This window comes from Typopeltis vanoorti, chromosome 19, assembly GCF_054136105.1.
Source record: "Typopeltis vanoorti isolate ZY-2024b chromosome 19, IOZ_Tvanoo_1.0, whole genome shotgun sequence".
In the NCBI taxonomy this organism is placed as follows: Eukaryota; Metazoa; Arthropoda; class Arachnida; order Uropygi; family Thelyphonidae; genus Typopeltis; species Typopeltis vanoorti.
The window spans coordinates 15,694,795-15,717,333 of record NC_143567.1 but is presented as its reverse complement, the minus strand read 5'-3'; the positions used below and the strand labels follow the sequence as shown (position 1 = coordinate 15,717,333).

General features: G+C 36.7%; 1 protein-coding gene across 1 annotated transcript in view; it reads left to right on the top strand.

Annotated features, from left to right (window-relative positions):
• LOC150095877 (uncharacterized) overlaps positions 1-22,539 on the top strand; it is a 710,412-nt gene that overhangs the window by 474,970 nt on the left and 212,903 nt on the right. Inside the window, exon 39 of the mRNA XM_090409554.1 lies at positions 17,010-17,261. Within this exon, the coding sequence (XP_090265680.1) occupies positions 17,010-17,261 (252 nt within the window). The remainder of the gene's footprint in view (positions 1-17,009; positions 17,262-22,539) is intronic.

Below are 22,539 nucleotides of genomic sequence, written 5' to 3'. Positions count from 1 at the left end.
TGCCTGAAAGCATCTTCAGGACTGGGTTAAGGTGGTACAACACCAGGGCAACTCGTTGCAAAGGTGGAGCAAGCTACCAACACTCCTATCTCAGTATCTCCTATAATGCAAAACACATCTCCTTGCGGATATGTCTAATGTTATGCATTAAGGGAAGGGCCACTTGGGCCTGGCTCCCACTGAAGAGACCTCAATAAAGGTCGAAACTAGTCTGGGTAGTGGCCTTCCCTTAATGCGTAACATTAGACATATCCGCAAGGAGATGTGTTTTGCATTATAGGAGATACTGAGATAGGAGTGTTGGTAACTTGCTCCACCTTTTCAACGAGTTGCCCTGGTGTTGTACCACCTTAACCCAGTCCTGAAGATACTTTCAGGCACAAACTTTGTTTGCTCCCACTTGGATAAAGGATTAAACTAATTTTATTATACTCTAACCAAGTGAAAAATAAACTTTCAACATAATTCAATGTGTCTACTTCACAACACACTCAGGAAATGCATTCCACTCACCAACTACTCTCCATGCAAAGAACTTGCTCCTAACTCCTCTGCTGACACTCCTCTGAAACAGTTTCCAGCAGTGGCCTCTTGTTCTACCCTCTCCTCCCCTCCCCCTCTGCCATTCTATGAAAAAATCTATTCCATGCCAACCTATTTATGATTGCAAGGAGATATTGCAGTTCACACACACATACTAATGCCAGAAGCACCAGGAATAAAGATAAGGAGCTTTTCGCATTTCTTAGGTCTTCTTAACCAAAAGTTATTGGAATTAGTAAGAGCTGATTAATGGAGGATTATGTAGTTATGGAATAGAGTGTGAAAACTTTTGTACTTTCAGTGAGAAGAGACAGAATAGGATGAGAACAGTGAAAAAAGTTAAAAGTTCAGCAGCAAAGACATGAGGCAGTTCATCTGAGGTTATCTGCTGTGAGATAGGGCAAAGTATATAGTCATTTGCTGCTGTATCTTTCTTTGCAAGGGGGGGGGGGATGCAGAGGAATATGTAGAGGATATGCATTTGTAACTTAGCTCAATGAGGGCAGTGCAAGTAATTAATTGTGAACTTTACTATGGGGACATAGGCTTAAAAGGCAAAAATATATAAGTTTGGAAGCAGTGGCGTAGCTAGACCTTTTGCCGCCCGGATGGTCCCCAAGTTTGCCACCCTTCTCAAGACACACCAAAAATACTACAAAAAAGTCAAAAAGACACAGCATTTTTGACAATCTGAGGCTTAGTCACCATCACCGCTGGTAAGACTGGCTGGCATTTTTGCCTTGAACTCCCACACGCACAGCAGTATGATAGATTTGTTTAAATCTAGACTCTAGACAAGGGGTGGGCAACTTATGCATTTCTCATGTACCAACCGAAATTTTGGGGAACATATTATTATTTGGTGTCTTTTAAGTATTAAGAAGACCTTTTCAAATAATCAAATTTCACACTAGAATGGTAAAATCAAAGAATATTGTAAGAGTGATTATTGTAAAGATAGAATGAATGTAAAAATTAATGACAGAATTTTTACTTAAAAGTCTTCTTTCTATTCTGTTGATAGTGTGAATATTTTTTATTTGCATTTAAGTATAATTCTAGCTGCCATGTAAACCCACACAATTTAAAGAAGCAATTTTTAACATTAGCAAAAGAGTCAACAATAATTCTGATTTTTTTTTTTATAGAGATCAATCAGACATAAGTTTTTTCAAGTTTTCCCAATATATTGCAGTGCATAATCTCATAATCGGTTTACTTGAATAAAGCACAATAAAAGAAAATAAAATTAAAGATATAATTGTATTACTTCTTAATCCCATACGATTAATACATAAAAATTACAAACAAAATAAATTGTTATATTACCTAAATAATATATTGAACTGAAGTTATTCTTTACCATTTTAGTAGAAAACATCAAATCAAAACTAGAGAAAGAAAAATAGTGGACATTTTATTTATTTAGCATCAATGAGACTTCTGCTGCTGCTGCTGCATCACTAATGACAGATAATTTATATCAGGTTTATATTTTGTAACCTTTAGAGATGTGCATGCGCTACTAGTTTCATCTGTAAGGCTACTCCTGTTACGAGACTTAACAAAGTTCATCACTGAGAACAATGATTCCCAAGAATATGTAAATACAAAAATGGATAATAATGCTGTTGCAAAGGTTTTTAAACATACAAAAGTTTCGGGAATAGCATTCCAAGTTCTTACTGCCTCTTTTTCCGCACTTCTCTCTGTTACTTCCGTCTGTAATTGCTCTTTTCCAATATTTTCCAAGTCAACAAATTTCTGCTTCCAAATTGAGCTACTTTGAAAAATCGATCAACTACATTTCAAAATCATCCATATTTATCCAGGAAAACATCTGCAAGTTTATTTGCAGATGTTTTCATGTCCTGTAGTTTGAGGTTCGAGTCATTTAAATGTACGAAAAAATCTGCAAAAACATCACTTTACAAATCCACACGATGTCATACATTTCTTTATAAGACATTTTTTTGATTAGTCAAAAAGATATTTATCTCATCCAGGCATTCAACAAATCGTTTCTGAACAAGATCTCAACTAAGCCAGCAAACATTGTTGTACATTAGTGGTCCTTTGTACACCAAATCTACCTCATTCAATAGATTCTGAAATTGTCTTTTATTCAAAGCACGTGCAGAAATGTAATTAACAACCTTGGTTACTGTTTGCATCACTTCTTGAAGTTCCTTTAGGCCAGCTTTTGCACATAAATTCTCCTCATTTATGATACAATGAAAACCTACTATGACCAACATGTTTTGCAAACAGATTTACAAATCCTGCTTCCTTACCAATTCATGCTGGGTGCACCATCTGTTGTGACGAATACTACTTTTGAAATGTCAATTTGCCGAATAGATAATTCGTCTATAACTGCTTTACATATTTCAACCCCACTGGTATGCTCAGGTAGTATTACAAGGTTAATCATCTCTTCTTTGCATACTTCATCATCCCTACAAAATCAAGCAAAGATTGCCAACCTAGCTGATGATATAATGTCTGTGCTCTCATCACAAATAGAAAAGAACCTAACAATTAACAAAAAACCAACTATTTTGTTAATTGTTCTGCTTTATTCCTTTCCATCTTAAGTATTCTATCCTTAATTGTTTTTCTGCTCTCAGACAAATCTTAAATGCACTGAATAATGTTTATCTTTTGATTGTCAAAAAGGAAAAGGAGCACATTCTTTTCATTTCAATGTCTGTGTTTCTTTGCTGGTGGTTGTGACATTCTGCTCAATTTGTAAAGAGAGGGAAGCAAATAAATAAGTATATAAGAAAGCAATTAAATAATTGCTTTCTTCATACAGCTTTTAACTTTAATGAAAATCAGATTATGGGAGGTAAAAATGTGGAACAGAGACATATAGACACTGACAAAAATTATAATTTGGATTCGGAAAATCTCATCATAATCACTCTCTGCATATACCAACCAAGTTTAAGCAAACCAAAAATTACTACAATTACAAGCCAACCTATGCATGCAATCTAATCATGTGCAGATAACACTTCATAATCCTGAATATTGATAACACATTTCATATAGCTTTAAAAATAACTTACCTTATTTACTCGAATATAACTCGTCCTCGCATATAACTTTCACCCCTGAATTTTACTTTACGAAAAAAGGAATTGAAAAGTTTCGAGTATACCTCACACAGGGAAATAAAAAAGTTTAAAGACGTTCAACGTCAGGCGATAGTACCACACGTCCTCCCCAGTAGACAATAATGACTGCAGATGCAAGTAAAACAAGTCGTTTTATTGTATCTGAATAAGGTACAGAACAGACATTTGCAATGTGTGTAATATATTTCTCAACATATAGTGCAATTAGAGACAACTGGGATATAAATGGCACTAGCTAATGAATCACATGTCTCCTTCCCACAGAAACTGTGCTATTTATGCTCAAGCAAAATCATATGTGGCACCAGCAAACGCAGTGTGTAACTTAAAACTAAATGTGCGGGATCTTTCACCTGCTCAAACATAAAGCAGTAATAAAATTAACCATGTTAAAATTCGTGAACGTGTTAAAACTAAGATATATATATAGTGAATGTTGTTATGGCAGTTTCAGATATTGAATTCAGTTGAAGAGAATTAGCATTTCAATTCAAAAATTTTCGGCTTGCTTTTATCTTTGAGTCGTGCAATCTTTTGTTAATATCGCACCAATCATATGCATGTCTCACAGCTGCTCTATTTTTACTGACCTAGTACCATAGCTGTCTGTTTCACATTCTGTTTGCAGTGGCTAATAAGAAGTGCTTTCATTAGTCATTCGTGAAGATTGTTCATTAAGTATCTTGAGTCTCGTAAATTACTTTAATTTTTGCTTGAAATAATCGAAAAGAAGATGACGCTATTTGGGTAAGATGCACACAAGGAAACTGCTCTGTAGGCAGGAAATAGAAATAGCAACCGTGGTACAAGACATATATGGGGAGTTTACGAAAAAAACTGAAGCCTTTAGTTTCTGAAAACCCCCACATATATCTCACACCACGATTTTTAGCTTTAATTTTAGGGGGGAGAGGAGTACGAGTTATATTCGAGTAAATAGGATATGTTTATGGCAGTGTTAAAGGAAATTTGCTTTTATATCTAATAAGTTGAACATATTAATTGACAATAAATACTCCCAATCCATATTTTAATGACTTATGATTTAATAAAATTCAAATCCACATGTATACAGACTTTAGAAAATGGATACATTCTTTACGAAATATGAAAAGATATATCAAATGATGGTAAAGGAGTCATGCTACGTCTGGATGCCTGACAAATGATGCAACAACTGAACTGGACGAAACTTGTACATCAGTATACAGCAGAAATAGATGGCTTGGAAATGGGGTTTTTGTTTCTTATTTTCTTATTACTTATTATTATGAAAACAGTTCGTAAGGTTTGCTTCTTTATTGCATTTTTATTTGGTATCACTGTACTTAATAAAATTGCATTATATTAAGTTAAAATATACAAGTGAGCAAAGATGTTGGATATGTATTTATTTATTTAATTATTTTTTAAGGTGAGCCCTGGGTAGCATGCCACATTTGGCATGTGTGCCAAGGGTTGCCCACTCCTGCTCTAGACTAACCATAAATAAACAATACAATATGTTTTCAATGGTTTCATTAATGACCCAAATGATATAAATGTGTAACAGATTAGAAAAAAAAAACAAAAAAGCTAATGATGAATCAGGCATTTCAGCATTTTTAGGATAAAAACAGAATCATGCTTGTTAATTTTTATACACTGCATAAACACATCAAAGAGTTAAGCAAAAACCCTGACATAATAGAGAAACCCAGAGATATTATTATTACCGGGAGCCCTAAAATCCTGTCGATGGCCTTAGTTATAAGCAAAATTAGAAGAAGAAAAAAAAGAAAAACGTTTCCGCAAATGTCTATCGACTGTGCGGTGCCCACTGCTGAGAAGCAGCCACCACAGTATAAGCAATAAACCAATAAAGCAATCTCCTTGCCATGTGTTTCATTGTTTTATTTTTAAGAATTTGAATTATAATATAATAGGGAAATGACAGTTTTGTTATATTTATATTTTATTTATTTTAGTTGTAAGTATAGTTGTTAAAAACTAATTATTATCGTCAACAAATAAAATTGTGTCTCAGGTGAGACCCAAAAAAGTGCTGTCAGGGGTGGACCCCCCCCCCCGCTTCGTCACTAGGAAGAAGGAAAGGAATTTTCTGTAGTTGCTAAGTCATATTATCCAAAACAACATATGATGGAGGGGATTTGAGAGTTCTGGATCTGGTGGGTAACCAAGGTTTCACATGGTTGTAATTTATTATAACACAAATGTTAAACCTTTATAATTGTTCGTGTATGAAAGAAATATTATAACTTCTCCAAAATTGTCTTTGCTTAAGGATGAAGGCAAAGAATGAATTAAGTATTGACACTGCCACCTGTTGATGGGAATGATCATGTGGTACTGGTTTGGGAAGTCCTAATGATGATGATTTATGGTTTCAATAATATCTTGATATACGAGTCATACCATGCCAATCCATCATACAACTTATTGGTAACATGCTTTCTGACAGGTTCTTCCATGTGGTACTGGGAAACAAAATGAGCAAACTGAGAAAGCTGAACAGTGGGCTCCCACAGGGATCAGTATTAGCACCAATCTTATTCGACTTATATACATCTGATCTACCAACAACTAAGTCAAAAAAATTTGCTCATGCTAATGATATAGCCCTCACCATCCAACATAAGAGCATTGAAGTAACTGAAGATGTTCTTACAAATGACCTTAGAACCATTGAGGAATACTTTCATAAATTGAGACTAAAACCAAACCTCAATAAGACCGAGGTTAGCTCTTTTCACCTAAACACCAAATAGGAAACTTCAGGTCAGCTTTAACAACACACACAATGCTGCAGCACCAAGATTTCTGGGTGTTACCTTGGATAGAACACTATCTTTCAAAGACATCTGGAGAATTTCTCTTTAAAGATCAAAACCCATAATAACATCATACAAAAACTGTGTGGTTCTACATTGGGTTCTTCTGCTATTACACTGCGATACTCCACGTTGGCTTTAGTCTACTCTGCGGCAGAATATTGTTCACCAGTATGGCTAAACAGTCCTCATATTAAGAAAAATCGACATGCAAATAAATGCAGCGAAGAGGACAATAACAGGTTGTGTCAAATCCACTCCCCTCTTCTGGCTTCCAACTTTGAGCAATATTGCACCACTGAACCTGCGCAGAAAAGATGCTCTAGTTAAAGAGTACAAAAAAATAAACAGAAATCCCCTGTTGCCAGTACATGAAGACCTCTCATATATAAATATGAATCTCATTAAATCCCGATAGCCTCCAATAATACTGGCTGAAGAACTAGTAAATGGCAATTTCAATGTTAATTTGAAATGGCTAGAAACTTGGAAAGAAAAATCGCCACTAGGCTTAAACAAGTATATCCTTCCCAAAATCCAAAAGGGATTGTGCTTCCACGTCATCTATGGAAAAGCCTAAATAGGATACGCACAGGACATGGTATGTGCACAGACAGCTTACACAAGTTGGGAAGATCACCTACACCCTCAATGCGACTGTGGGATCATAAACCAAACCATCTAGTACATTGTGGAGGACTGCAGCATAAGAGCCTACCCTGGTGACCTGAGAGACTTTTTTGAGGCAGATCTTTCGGCTCTTGATTGGCTATCTGAACTAGACTTAAAATTTTAGACTTTATTTTACCTGATATTTGTATATGTGCATTACTTGTCTCATTTTTATTGTCTGCACAAATATGTATTTATATATTCTGATGTCATGTGTCTTTATTATGCCATATGCTAAATAAATAAATATGGTTTCGATGAGGTTTGCCAATGTCACTAAACTTTTAAAAGGTGTGTGTTGGTATTGAAAGTTTAGGAAACATTGACATAGAAAAATCTGTAGGTTTTCCCTAACAGAACATGTGACCATGTAAAAAGGTAGAATATTGAATTAAACTAAACTAATTAGCATATCAGTTTTGATTATCACAAAGCTAGTGTATAATCTCAGAGAACAGTGGGAAATTTAAAAACATTCAATTTTAACTTTATACTGTAACAATGGTTATCTTTATAAATGCACTGCCTGTGAGCAACATCACACATCTCTCAGTTATTCTGAGGGATAACTGAGAGATGTGTGATGTTGGCCTGATTGGCCGACTGGTTAGTGTATCCACTCTCAAACCAACAGGTTATGGGTTTGAATCCCACTATGGGCATGAATGTTTGTGATAGGTGGCAGAAGGTGTGAGACTACTGCTGTGCTTATTGGAGGCCTGAAGTGGCTTGAAACAGTTCCCTTCTTCATCTACAAAGCAAGGTTTCTGGATTACATAAAAAATAAAGTAAAAATATAAAAAATAAAATGTAATAAAAAATCTTTAGCCCACTCGTGACGTTAATGTACTATAGGTTTACAACTATTCATGAGTGGTAACCCCCCCCCCCCTCAAAAAAAAAAATCTATCTTAAACCTACATGTAAAGGAATCAACACGAGGTTTTAGAATATTGGATTTTTCTGATATCCTACAGGATGTGGTTGTGAATAAAGTATCAACACTATCACCTGTTGGTGGGAGTGATAATGTGGTACTGGTTTGGGAGGTCCTGATGATGATTTATGGTTTCAAAGACAGCAAAGGACATACTGCACCATATCAAAGGTTATAGCAGCACACAAGGTAAGGCAATCACAAACATCCATGCCAACAGGGGATTCAAACTTGTGACTTGTTGATTGAAGAACGGGTATGCTAACCACTCAGCCAACCAGGCTGGCTTGGGAGGTGGTTGAACATGAAAAGTTGCTGTCAAGATGGGATCTATATGGAATTATAAGGTGAGTGATTATAAGAATCTCTGACATTAACTATTATCGGTACCAGGAGTTGATGAGCTCTGGGTAAAAGAGATTAACAAAGCATGAGAATTGATTAGTAAGCATCTGACACAAGCAGTGTCAGATGCTTACTAATCAATTATATACAATCAATTATATACCTGTATACCAAGAGTTATGCTTATAAATCAAATTGGAGTTTGCTAGATGAACAGTGAAATCAGTCAGGCAGAGCAGAGGGGAAAATGTTATGAAGGAGGTACAAGCCAGTCAGTAGCAATCAGATGCATGATGAATATAAAGTGCAGTTTCCGAAGAGACTGGCCAGTCAAGTCAAAAATAAATCCAAAGGAATTCTGTTGTGTGTCAAGCAAAAGGAAGAATAATTATGGAAGAGTTTTTGTTATTATTATTATCCCATGGTATTATTACACCAGATCATAGAGATCAAATTCATGTAGTTTATACAGCACCTTTTCTGGATTGTTATGAAGTTCACATTTAGAACTATTCATACAATTTAGTAAGTGCATTGATGATGCTTCCTCGATGTTACAGATTTTGCAGATGGCGAATACTTTTATGCCATTGCTAAATTTGATTGGTCTTGTGTGGCCAGTCTTGAGGCGAGAGATCATAGTAGTGGCACAGTAATTAAATTTGGAGTTAATGATAGCTCCTGGTTTTTCTGCTGAATACCAGTGGTGAGTCATGTCCTGGAGAATCAATATTTTTATGTTTTCTTTTTGAGTGGATTTAAAGAGATCAAAATCTGTGGTATCACTTGATATTGCAGCCATTTTTGCTACTTCATCTGCAATTTCGTTTCTCTTTAATCCTACATAGGATTTTCCAATGAAAAATTATTTCAGAATCCTTATGCAATTTGTTTATGGTTTTTGCTCTCTAAGTATTTCTTGATGGCCAGTGTAGCATTTCTTAATAGCTTGAAGGGCTGCTAAGGAATCTGTGAAAAATATTAATTCCTTTGGGTTTTGTTTATCCAAATGTTAAAGTACTGTGTTAATGGCTATTAATTCTGCATGGTATGAGTTGCATCCTATACTGTTGGTTGTTTTTAGTTCTATATTTTAAGAGCCATAGATGAGTATGCCACTCCCAGAATTGCCATTTGGATTTTTGGAGCCATCTGTGTAGATCTTTATTGAGTCAGGTCCATATTCCATTATTTTTGAAACAGCTAATTTTTGGAAGAGTGACACTGCAGAGTGCCATGGCAAAGGATGTAGTGAAGTTATTAATGAGCACTTCATCTTTTGTATATTATACTGGTTTAAATAATGGGAGGCAAATAATAGGGGGATTTGAGGAAAGCAATCAGAGGTGTATGAAGATGTTAATCTAGCTGTAGGGATGGATGAAATATCACTGTGCATTTTTAAAGAATATGTGAAGAGTTAGCCATATCTTTGATCTGGTAATCTGGTTATTTAATGAAAGTCTTACAGTCGGAAAGATTCCTTCCTAAAGAATGGAAAGAAGGCAAAATAGTATCACTCCATAAGCATGGTTATAGGAAAAAAGTTTCCGGTTATAGACCAGTCTATATACTTGCAGTTGTTGTCAAGGTATTGAAGAAACTGGTTGGGAATAGAAGAGAATATAGGATTGGGTTGATTGACATAGGATTCTCTATGATGGTCAGCAGGGGTTTGTGAAAAGTAGATCTTGTTTTAGCAATGGACTGCATTTGAGTGGTTATGGTGTGAGTCGCTTGGAGAGACTGCTGCTGGAAGGTAGAGAAGTGAATAGAGAGAATGAATCAGATAGAGAGGGAAGTGATGTGGAAGAGCGGGAGAGTAAGACAGAAGAGATTGAAGAGGTGGTTATGAATGGGGAAAGTGAGTGGTATGAGTATAGAAAATGAGAGAATGGGTGTGCAAAAGGAACAGGGAAATGGGGAGGCTCGGGGCTGACAGGGGTACACAGAATGAGAAAGGTGGATGCTCCAAGAAGAGGTGAGCATGTGTAGGCAGGAAAGGAATGGGATGACCAGGGATCAAGAGGAAACAGTTGGAATTGAAAAGGGTTTTAAAATGAAGAAGCAGAAAGGGAAATGGCCCCAGTCGAGCACGGAGAGATCACATCGAACGAGTGGTAGTATCAGTGGAAATAGCTGTAGATCCAGAAATGAGCTATTGTGTTTATATACAAATGCTAGACGTATAAGAAGCAAGGCAGATGAAATGGTTGCACTAATTGCGTCTGTTCACCCAAAGACTGTCGGAATAAGTGAGACATGGTTGGAAGAGGATGACATCCTGACAGGAATAGAGATGGAAGGGTATTATATGTTTCGTGAGGACAGAGAGAGGTAAAAAAGGGAGGGGAATGCTATTGATGATAGAGAAAGAGTTATGTCCATATAAAGTGGAGATGCAAGAGGTAAATAGGGCCAGTGGTTTTGAGGCAGTATGGTGTGAGATAGAGGTGAATGGAATCAAATACTTGGTGGGATGTTGTTATAGACCAGGTAATGTGGAAGGTGGTGATAATGAAATGTACAATCAAATTAGCCAAGTAAATAATAAAATGCTGATCATTATAGGTGATTTTAATTATGGCAATATAGACTGGAATGATGAGATAGCAACTGGAAGTAAAGAAAATGAGTTTCTTGAGTTTTTGAGGGATAACTACCTCAGACAGTATGTAACAGAGGGCACACGAGGATTGAGGGTCTTAGATTTGGTCATCTCATCAGAAGATGTAATTGTAAATGAGGTGTCAAATCATCCACCAATTGGTGAGAGTGACCATGAGGTGATTACCTGGATGGTTGCCAGCAGTGCGAGGACCTCTGTGAGAAATGGTATATGTGGAACTACAAGGGGGATGATTATGAAGAGCTCAGGAGACAGCTTGCGGGTGTAGCATAGAATGAGAAGTTAGCTGGAAAAGAGATCAATGCAGGTTGGGGGATTTTCAAAAACTGTTTAGTAGATGCAATGTCTAAATGTATTCCAAGGGTGCAATGTCTAAATGGTATACCCTTGGAATACATTTAGACATTGCATCTACCAAACAGTTTTTGAAAATCCCCCAAGCTGCATTGATCTCTTTTCCAGCTAACTTCTCATTCCATGCTACACCCGCAAGCTGTCTCCTGAGCTCTTCATAATCACCCCCCCCCCTTGTAGTTCCACATATACCCTTTTCTCACAGTATTACCAAGTCGAGTATGAGGAAAGATCTGAGATGGATGAATAAAGAGATTAAGCATGCGATACAGAGAAAAAGGGCATTGTGGAGGCAGCATAAGAGAAGTGTAAATAACCAATTCCATGAGGTTTACAAAGACCAAGCAAGGAAGGTGACTTGGTTGGTGAGGGTAGCTAAAGAGAGGTATGAACAGCAGTTGGCTAATGAAGCCAAAAAGAATCCTAAGGAGTTCTTTCAATATGTAGCCTGCAAAAGAAAGAATAATTACGGAAGGATGACATTGATTGGAGAAAATGGTATAAAGACAACTAATGCAGAATGTGTGGTGGAGATACTTAATGAGCAGTTCATAAAGATCTTTCAATCTTGTGAATGTGACTTCATGGAGGGATTGAGAGCAGTTGATGATGGGGGAGGAGAGACTGACTGTAGGTGAGCAAGCGGTGTATGGGGAGTTGAGTAAACTAGATGTTAATAAAGCTGTGGGACTTCATAATATATCACCACGTATTCTGAAAGAATGTGACAGGAAGATGGCGCCTGCCTTGATATATTTTTTTAATATGAGTCTTGCACTCGGTCAAGTTCCTAAGGAGTGGAAGAAGGGCAAGATTGTGCCACTTCATAAAGGAGGTGATCGAACTCAAGCATCAAACTATAGGCCTGTCTGTGTGTTCAGGTGTTGTGGTTAAGTTGTTGGAGAAGCTTGTGAGAACTAGGATCCAGAGTTGGGTTGATAACAATGGTATTATCTTTGATGGACAGCATGGATTTGCTAAAGGGAGGTCATGTTTTAGTAATCTACTTACTTATTACAATAAAGTGACTGCTTCCTTGGACAGAGGAAAAGGATACACAGTAATATACTTGGATTTCGCAAAGGCTTTTGATAGAGTACCTCATGATAAATTGATAGTCAAACTAGAGCAGATGGGGTTGGATATTAGATTGGTGCATTGGATTGGAGACTGGCTATCTAATAGGTATCAACATGTTGTGTATGGGGGAGTGATATCCAGGAAAAGGAAAGTCACTAGTGGAGTGCCTCAGGGGTCTGTTTTAGGTCCATTGCTGTTTAACTTGTATATTAATGATATAGGTGAAGATTTGGATGGAGATATTCAGTTGTTTGCAGATGATGCAAAGTTGAGATGAACCGTGAAGTGTAGTGAAGATGTTGTGGCCTTACAGGAAGACTTGAATAGATTGAGTGATTGGGCACAGAAATGGGGATGTGAGTTCAATGTTGCAAAATGTAAGGTTTTAAAATTTGGAAAACAAAGATGGGATGCAGAATTTATGCTTGGTGAGAATATATTGTTTGGAGGTAGAGGAAATAAGAGATCTGGGGGTGATAGTGGATAAGGATTTAAAATTTAGGGGACACATCGTCAAAATTGTGAAGACAACACAAAGGCTTCTGGGAATGATGCAGATGACACTGACGTGTAGAAGTAGAGAGATTCTTGTACCATTGTATAAGGCTTTGATTAGGCCATGTATGGACTATTGTGCCCAGATTTGGTCACAAGGTTTTCAGAAGGATGAAGAGATGTTGGAAAGGGTCCAAAGGAGACTGACCAAGGTAGTTTCTGAACTCTGGAATGTCAAGTATGAGGAAAGATTGAGAAGATGTAATTTGCAGAGTCTGGTGGACAGGAAGAAGAGGGGAGATATGATAGAGACCTATAAGTTGGTAAGGGGTTGTTATAGGATCAATGCTGGAGAAGTTTTAAAGAGAATAGTGGGAGATCAGGGGAGATCCAGAGGTCATCCCTGGAAATTGAATAAAGAGGGTGTGAGTAGGGGAGTGAGAGGCAGGTTTTTTTCGTGCAGAGTTGTGAATGATTGGAATGCCTTGCATGAGAATGTGGTGTCTGCAGAGAGTTTGAATGTGTTTAAAACACGGTATGGATAGCTGTGTGTGTGTGATAAAAGGACCTACCAGATGAGTCTTTGACTCCATGAGGTCTTGGGATGGTAATAATAATAATAATAATCTACTTTCATTTTATGATGACTGATGATTCATATACAGTGATATTTTTGAACTTTGCAAAGGCATTTGATAGCTTACCACATGACAAGTTGGTGTGCAGGGTGTGTCAAAGGTAGGATTGAATAACATATTGGTTCAATGTGTGGGGGTTCTCTCTGAACATTACCAAGTTGTATATGATGGGGAAGTATCTCAGAAAAGGAAGATGACTGGTCACATGCCTCAGGGTTCCTTTCTTGGGCCTCTACTATATAACTTATTTGTTAGCTATATTTCATGTGGATTGACTGAGGATCTTCATTTGTTTGCTGATGATGCAAAGCCAAAAAGCATTATTATTATTAGTAGTAGTAGTAGTAGTACGCGCAACTCCAAGGAGTCCTTAGACTCATCGAGGGAGGCCCTAACATCATGTCAAGAACAACTATTCAACATTCGCACAGTATCTATCATACTTCGCCTTGAACTCATTTATAGTCATGGTACCCACAACAGACTCTGGCAGCATATTCCACTCATTCACCACTCTCCAAGTAAAAAACCTAGCTCTAACACCCTTGCTAACCACACTCTTTCCCAGCTTCCATGGATGGCCCCTAGTCGTCCCACCACCAGTCCTATTCTCAAAAATATCTTCTGGATTGATCTTATAGAAACCCTTCAGTAATCCGAATGTCTCAATCATATCTCCCCTTTTCTGCCTATCAACCAATTTTTGCAACCCACAAATCTTCAATCTGTTCTCATAAGGTTCATTCCACAGACCTGCCACCATCTTGGTCACTCGTCTCTGGATCCTCTCCACCTCCTCCCCATCAAGAAGAAACCCTGGCTCCCATATCTGGGCACAATAGATGGGGTATTATCAAGGCTCGATACATAGGAACAATAACCTGTTTGTCTCTGCTGCTCGTCAAAGTATTTTCCAGCAACCAAGTGATTTGATGAGCTGATTTAGCCACTTTTGCGATGTGCCCCATAAACTTCAACTCCCTCTCCACCAACACTCCCAAATCCTTGGCCTCGTCAATCTCCTGGAATACAGTTCCACCAATGTGATATACTGCTGCTAATCTCTTCACCCCAAAATGCATAACCTTACATTTTGCCACATTAAATTGACATCCATTCTCCTTAGCTCAGCCCTCCAAACTATCCAAATCATCATGCAAAATTATGACATTTTGTGCATTCACTATTGCTCTACCCAACTTTGCATCATCAGCAAACAAATGAACAGTTCCTCTCAGATCCTTTCCTATGTCGTTAATGAACAAATTAAACAGTAGTGGTCCAAGAACATAACCCTGCGGCACACCATTAGTCACAGGCCATCTTTTGGACTCTACTCCTTAATAAACCTCTCTCTGATATCTCTCCATCAACCACCCTCCTATCCATCTCACCAACCCTATATTCATCCCCATATGCTGCAGTTTACTGATTAGAATTCCATGTGGTATCCTGTGAAAGGCAAGGTCCAGTCGGATCACTATAAACCCATTACCCTTATTCAGTTCAGCCATCACTGTGCTATAAAACGTGAGCAAGTTACTGAAGCATGATCTACCCTTCACAAAACCATGCTGTCCCCCATACAGTATCCCATTTTCATCTATCCAATCTTGTATTTTCCTCTTGACTATTTTCTCCAAGACAACGATTCCTGATATGCTGATTGGTCGGTAATTTACAACAGCAGTCTTGGAACCTCCTTTATGCAGTGGAACTATTTTCGCCTTTTTCCACCCCCTTGGGACTAACCCAGACCTGAGACTCAAATTAAACAAAATGATCAAGGGCATGACAATTCTTTAGCCACTTCACATACGACACGAGGTGGTATACCATCTAATCCCACAGATGTATTGACATTGAGGTTTTGTAATAGACTATTCACCTCCACTTGATTCACCACAATTCCTGTATAAGCTATTAGTTTATTCATTCCTGCAGTGTCACCACCTGGATGATATACTCTTGCAAAGTGCTCGTTCATTAATTTCACTATATCAACTGATTCGGTTACCTCGCTACCATCGACATTCTTTAAAATCATTCTGCCATATACATGTTTTCTATACTAGAAATATAACATACAGTTAGGGCACATGATTACAATGGAATCTCAATATGCGTGCAGTAATGTGTTATAGAAGTAAATTAAATATAACTGAAAAAAATAAAAAATAAATAAATAAAATAATATATATATATATATATAAAGATTATTTTACACAATTTTGTATGACAATTTCCTGGGAAATTACCAATTACCTGGCGTTTATGAGATCCCATTCTCCAGCAAATTGTCTTACTTTGGTCAGACAGGTAGGTCTGTTCAGAAACGCATCTCAGAACATCAAGACAACATTCATATTTTCAAACTTCAGAAATCTGGTTTCTCCCAGCACGGAGTTGAAAATCCAAACCATAGGATCCATTGGGAGAAGTCGAAACTTTTACACAGATCTTTATATAAATATGAACATTTATATAAAGAAAGTGCTGCATCCCTACTACACAGACCAAATTTAAACAGCAACGATGTTCTTACTATTCCTAAAGTATGGGAAATTGTCATACAAAATTGTGTAAAATAATCTTTCTATATATATATATATTTTTTTTTTTTAAATTTAATTTAATTTATTTTATTTTTTTTCCAGTTATATTTAATTTACTTCTATAACACATTACTGCACGTATCTTAAGATTCCATTGTAATCATGTGCCCTAACTGTATGTTATTCCTAGTATTGTTTAAACTACTGATGATGTCAAAAGATACTTGAGTTTTTAGTGATCGTTTACATTTAGCATTAGACAATTCGATAAAAAACATTAAAGAAATAAATCATTTTGAAATATTATGGATAAATTATATGCTTTTTATCATCAATCACCAAAAAATCAACGAGAATTAAATACAATTGCAAAAGACCTTGGTATCGAAATTTTAAAGATCAGCCGTGTGTTTAGACACGATGGACAGCTTGCAGTTTATGAACGGCTCTTGCTTTGTGGAGAAATTACCCAGCTTTATGCAAGCATTTTGCATCGAACGATTAATATAAGGGCTTTTTAAACCGACTTCTCAATTTGGAATTTTTAAAAGATCTAGCATTAATGATTGATATCCTACAGGAATTATCATATCTGTCAGAAGCCCTACAAAGTTGCAATATAAGTATTAAAAGGGCTAAGTTAGGTCTTTTTTTTCTTTTTTCTTTTTTTTTCCCCTCGACTATGCGAGCCCTTTGTTAAAATTTCCATAGCTCACAACTGTATATAGGTATATATGCATGTGCACACATATTAATATATGCTGATACATCATTTCTTTTATTATAGCTCCCCTCATCTTCCTGTTGGAAAGCAAGTTTTAATCCAATGTGATGAATCTGGAGTGCTGATCTCTCTCTTCCCAAATATTTCTCCTGATATGTTCATTCCTTATTTAAAAAATGTTCCTATTAATGATGGCCAGTGGCATCATTTGGTGGTTATCTGGGATGGTTCTGATGGAATAGTTACACTAATTACGGATGCTGCTGTTGCTGGCTCTGTTCCTGGCTATGCTAAAGATGTTATCCTTCCAAACTAGTAAGTGCTAAATTTTTAATGGATGTTACATTTTCAACTAAATGATTTTCAGATGAATTATTTTATGAAATATTTCTACAAATTGTTAATTTATTGTTCTCTCATATGCCTAAATTATTGATGTTGAAAGGTTATTTTTCACTTGGTTAGACTATAATAAATTTAGTTTAATCCTTTATCCAGGTGTGAGCAAACAAAGTTTGCACCTGAAAATATCTTCAGGACTAAATATGGTGTTGTACTACCTTACTGGGGTAAGGTAGTACAACACCAAGCAACTCATAGCAAAGGTGGACCAAGCTGACAATACTCCCATCCCAGTGTCTCCCATAATGCAAAACACATCTCCTTGCAGATATGTGTAATGTTATGCATTAAGGGATTGGCCACTATCCAGACTAGTTTCGACCTTTATTGAGGTCTCTTCAGTGGGAGCCAGGCCCAGAGGTGGAAATACCAGGCAGAAGCAATAGCGAGGTCATCTTTACCTATAGGAGTTGCCAAAAGGTGTGCCACCTTTTTTATTAAATTACTCTGGATTTAGAGAAAGATGTTGAAAGTTTATTTTTCACTTGGTTAGACTATAATAAATTTAGTTTAATCCTTTATCCAAGTATGATAAAGGAAGATATTTTCAGGTGCAGACTTTGTTTGCTCACACTTGGATAAAGGATTAAACTAAATTTATTAATGCCTAAATTAGTTTATTTCATGTCTCATTTCATGTTTCATTTTCAATAGTTAGTGAAAATGAATCATGAAATAAGGAATATGCAGAGTTGATGGTAGATGTTTAGTGGGAAGAAATGAAAGTGTGCAAATTCTGAGCATAGTATAATTTATCTAAATGCATTTCATATTACTAATGCAGCTTAAAATAACACTAATGCAACTTATAAGCAGTTTAAAATAACACTTTCCTGAAATAAACTTTTTCTATGCAGATTATTGACCAGCATAAAATAAGTTACTGAAGGATGCCTGCTTGTTCACCCTTTTTAATACAGATATATATTATAATTATTTTAACCATCAATGAATCAAAATATTTAATTTGGACATTCTTTTAAGACTTACATCTTTCTCTTCTTCTTGGTAATAAGCAAAGGGATGCTTGAAAAGGCATCAGTTCAGACTAACTAACCAGAAATTCCTCTCTCTCTCTCTTAGTTAATTGTTAATTTACATAACTTTTAAAAATAAGTTACCAGATTCTTACAGGAGTACTAATTTTAAAACCATAATCTTAGAAAGTAGATTCAAAGATTTCAAAAACTAATGCAGAAAGATAACTAATATGGGCATTGTGGGCATTGATTGGTAGCGTTGGTAAGAACTCCAGAAAGATAAGTACTATTTTGAGTGATAATTGGCAATATTCCATGAATTTTAGTGTTGTACTATTTATTTTTGATAATGAAGTGTGTCTGCATGATTTTTGGTGTGATTTCTGCGTGATTTATTAGTTGAAATTGCCTTCCTTAAATATAACACAATGGCAGTACTTATGAGGTCAACCACACAGGCATTGACAGATGTGACTAGGCGAGCGCTGCAAAAATCAAGTGCTATTAACCACATATACTTTTCAAAAATGATTCGATGTCATGAGTGTAATATGTATATAGCATAGTGTAAGAGATGTGTTTGTGGAGTGAGAGAGAAAGAGAGAGAATGAATGGAAGAAGAGAGAAAGTACGGATTTGTAGGACGTGTGATATATTATTAGGCAATGAATGCAAAACTCACTGAAAAGATGGAAGATGGCGTAAATGAAAGAAATAGAAATGAAACGAGAGCTACTGAAATTGAGGGAGTGAAAAAATGCAAGAATGTGGAAGCGAAAGTTAGTGATAAGGGAGTGAAAGAAAGTATGAATGAGGAAAAGGAAGTAAGGTGCAGCAGAATGAGAGGTAGCAAGAGCGATGGAGAGTGAAATTTTCGGAATGCAAGATTTGATGAAATAGTTATTGAAAATGAAACATGAAATGAGGAATATGTGGAGTGATATCAGATGCTTAGTAGAAACAATTAAAAGTGTGTAAGAGAAAGGAATGAAAGAAAAAAGAGTAAAACAGGTGATGAGTGGTTCCAGGATAGCAGTATATGGAGATTCCATAGTTAGAAGATTAGTTAACGAAAGAGTTCATAAGGTCTGCTTTCCAGGAGGGAGAATAAGTAGGATAATTCAGGCATTGGACATGAGGAAAAAACGAGCAAGAGAGTTAGTGGTGATTGTGAGGACAAATGATCTAAGTGGATATAAGGAGCACGTGAGAGCAAATATCAGGAGATTGTTGAGAAGAGTGAAAGATAAATAACAGTGCAGTGAGAAAGGTTGTCAGTGTGTTGCCGAGGTATGACAATGATGAGGTGTGACAGAGAGCCAAAATTATGAATGGTATTCTAGTGGAGCTGTGTAAGGAGAAGGGATTACAGTTTGTGGATGTATGGCATGTGATTGAAGGAAGAATAAAATTATACAGGCATGATGGGTTGCATTTGAATGGCTTTTGAGTGAGTAAACTAGAGATAGTGATGCTGGATGACACCATAGTGCATGGAAGTGCAGTGTGCGATGCGTGCAAGAGATGAAGTGAAAAATCTGGAAAGTGGTATTGAAAAGACAGAAGTATTGGCAGTGAAAACAGCAGTAGTGTGAGATGAAGAGAGAATGGGAATGCAGGTGGAACAGGTAAACAGTGTGTTTATTTATAAATGCCAGAAGTATCAGAAATAAAGGAGATAAAATGGTTTCACTCATTGAATTTATTCATCCAAAAATCATTGGAATAAGTGAAATATAGTTGAGTGGATGATATTCTAACAGGAATAGAAATGGGAGGATACAGTCTTTTTTGCAAGGATAAAAAGGACAAGAAGGGAGGGGGAATGCTGCTGATGAGAGCAGGGGAATTACATCACATAAAGTAGACATGAAAGAGGGAAATAATAGCAATAGTTATGAGGCAGTGTGGAGGTTGATAGAAAGAATGTTGCTATAGGCCCGGCAATGTGGAGAGTGGTGAAGAAATGCATAAACAACTTGGAATAGTGAATTAAGGAAGGGTAATTATTATGGGTGATTTTGGCAGTATAGATTATGTACAGTATAGATTGGAATGAAGAGATAACATATGGGAATAAGGAAAATGAATTTCTCCAGTCCTTGAGAGATAACTATCTCAAACAGCACGTAAAGGAGGGCACACAAGGATCAAGAGTTTTAGATTTCATCATTAGATCAGAGGATGTAATTGTGAGTGGGGTTTGACACTTTCCTCCAGTTGGTGAGAGTGATCATGAAGTGATCACCTGGGTTATGGCTAGCCATATACAAATGCATTGCTTAAGTGTGTTGTGAATGTAGATTGAATCAGTTTAAGGCAGAGTTGAATGAGCATTGTGTGCAATAGTGTGTACCTCCCACACACACTATTGCACACAGTGATGAAAGGTGAAAAACTTCACCTGCTTTTCCTAAAGGAATTCAAATTGCTGCTTTCTCAAGCACTGATCATCTCAACTTTCCTTATTAGACACTCTTTGATCCAACTGAAAGTTGGAATGGGTATATATGTTCACTCTAGTTACCATGTCAAAAATAATCCAACTTGGAATCTCCCAATTTTGACCTCCTTAGGGTGAAAATCTCTCTTTCTCTCTCTTCCACATTATGCCAAATTCATCTGCTGTCTCTGTTGCTTCCTCAGTGTCACAAACCATTCTGGACTCTTTTGATTTCCCCTCTTTACATGTTGATTTTCTTCAGTCTAATTTTCCTAACACATCTTTACTTCTTCCAGCTGCACAGATCAGGCAGGTTGAGATGCTGAGATATTTGATATCATTGGTGACTTTATGCAAGTTTTCCACATTTCCTCTCAAATACCACATAACACTCAATACTCACCAAACACTCTGTACTTTTTCTTTACTTGTACTTTAGGTAACTGAGACCATAAACTAGTACTGATCCATTTCCCCATGGAACAACATGCACTCAACCAAGCCTACCAATGTATTGTTGTTGTTGTCGAATCCATTGAAGAGCTTCTATGACCGTGGATCTGTAGAACTGCTTTGGCAATCTGTTGAACTTTGATGGAGTAGAGCTTTTCTCTAGGGTTATTGTCACTTTTCTGTAGAGCAGCAGCAATTATTGGACAAGAATAGATATGGATGTTAGTTCAACTCCTGGACAGTTCTTGCATGTTTCATAACTCCTACTACATCTGGCTGTATTTTCATGCCTTTAAAATGTTCTGTCCTTAGTCTAGTGATGATTGTGGTTATCTCTCTATTTTCATTAATTTCACTGATTTCATTCTTCTTCTTCTTCTTGATAGTTTGTTTTACCAATCTTATTTTTGCGACAGAGTTAGCATCAGTTAGTGATAGTGGATGTAATATAATACAATACCAATATATTGTATGGCATTATAAAAATGCCAAATGGAATGGTCTTTGCAAATGCCTCATTTTTGGTTGGGTACTGTTACAACTTTATGACACTAATGTTATGTACTGAACATGTCACTGAAATTAATCCTCATATTTATGGAAACATTTATACTCCATTCTACTTTACATTCCTAGCCTCTAACTAAGCCTTGGTTCTCCAAAAGATGTGCCAGAGCTGTACTGAAGTATTGAACATACTCTAACTGGCTCTCATTCAAAACTCCACCTTCCTTTACTGCTTATACTAAAGCATGGAATAGTAGCTGCAAAAAAATTATCAACTCATCAAAACAGATTTTGAAAGAGCTGAAAGCAGGAAAATTGCATCCTATCCAAATGGCAGTTATGCCTTCTGGTCTCTTACCAAATCCATCGGTGAGGATTTCTGACCATTACTGTTCCCACCACAGTTACACTCAGATGCCTCTATTGCATCATCACCCACAGAAAAAAAAGTCAGACTCTTAGCTTATTTCTCCTCTAATTCCTGCATGGTTGACTCTGACAAATGCCCCACCAACCATTCCAAGCACTTGCCACACAATGCCCTCTTTGACCTTTCACAAGAAAAAAAATAATAAGAATTTTATCCTAATTAGATACAAAAAAGTGAAGTATGAACAGATGCATAAAAGTGAAGTATGAGCAGCAGTCAGTTCTCTTCTCTCTCGTAATCCTAAATGGACATTGGGTCATTCATGTCTGGTAGGTGATATTCTTTGTTAGCCTCCTCCAATCATCTCACTCTCTTGTTCTTGATGTCAGTTGACAAAGGGAGGAATTTGTCCATTTTTTGATGTTATCAGTCCATTTA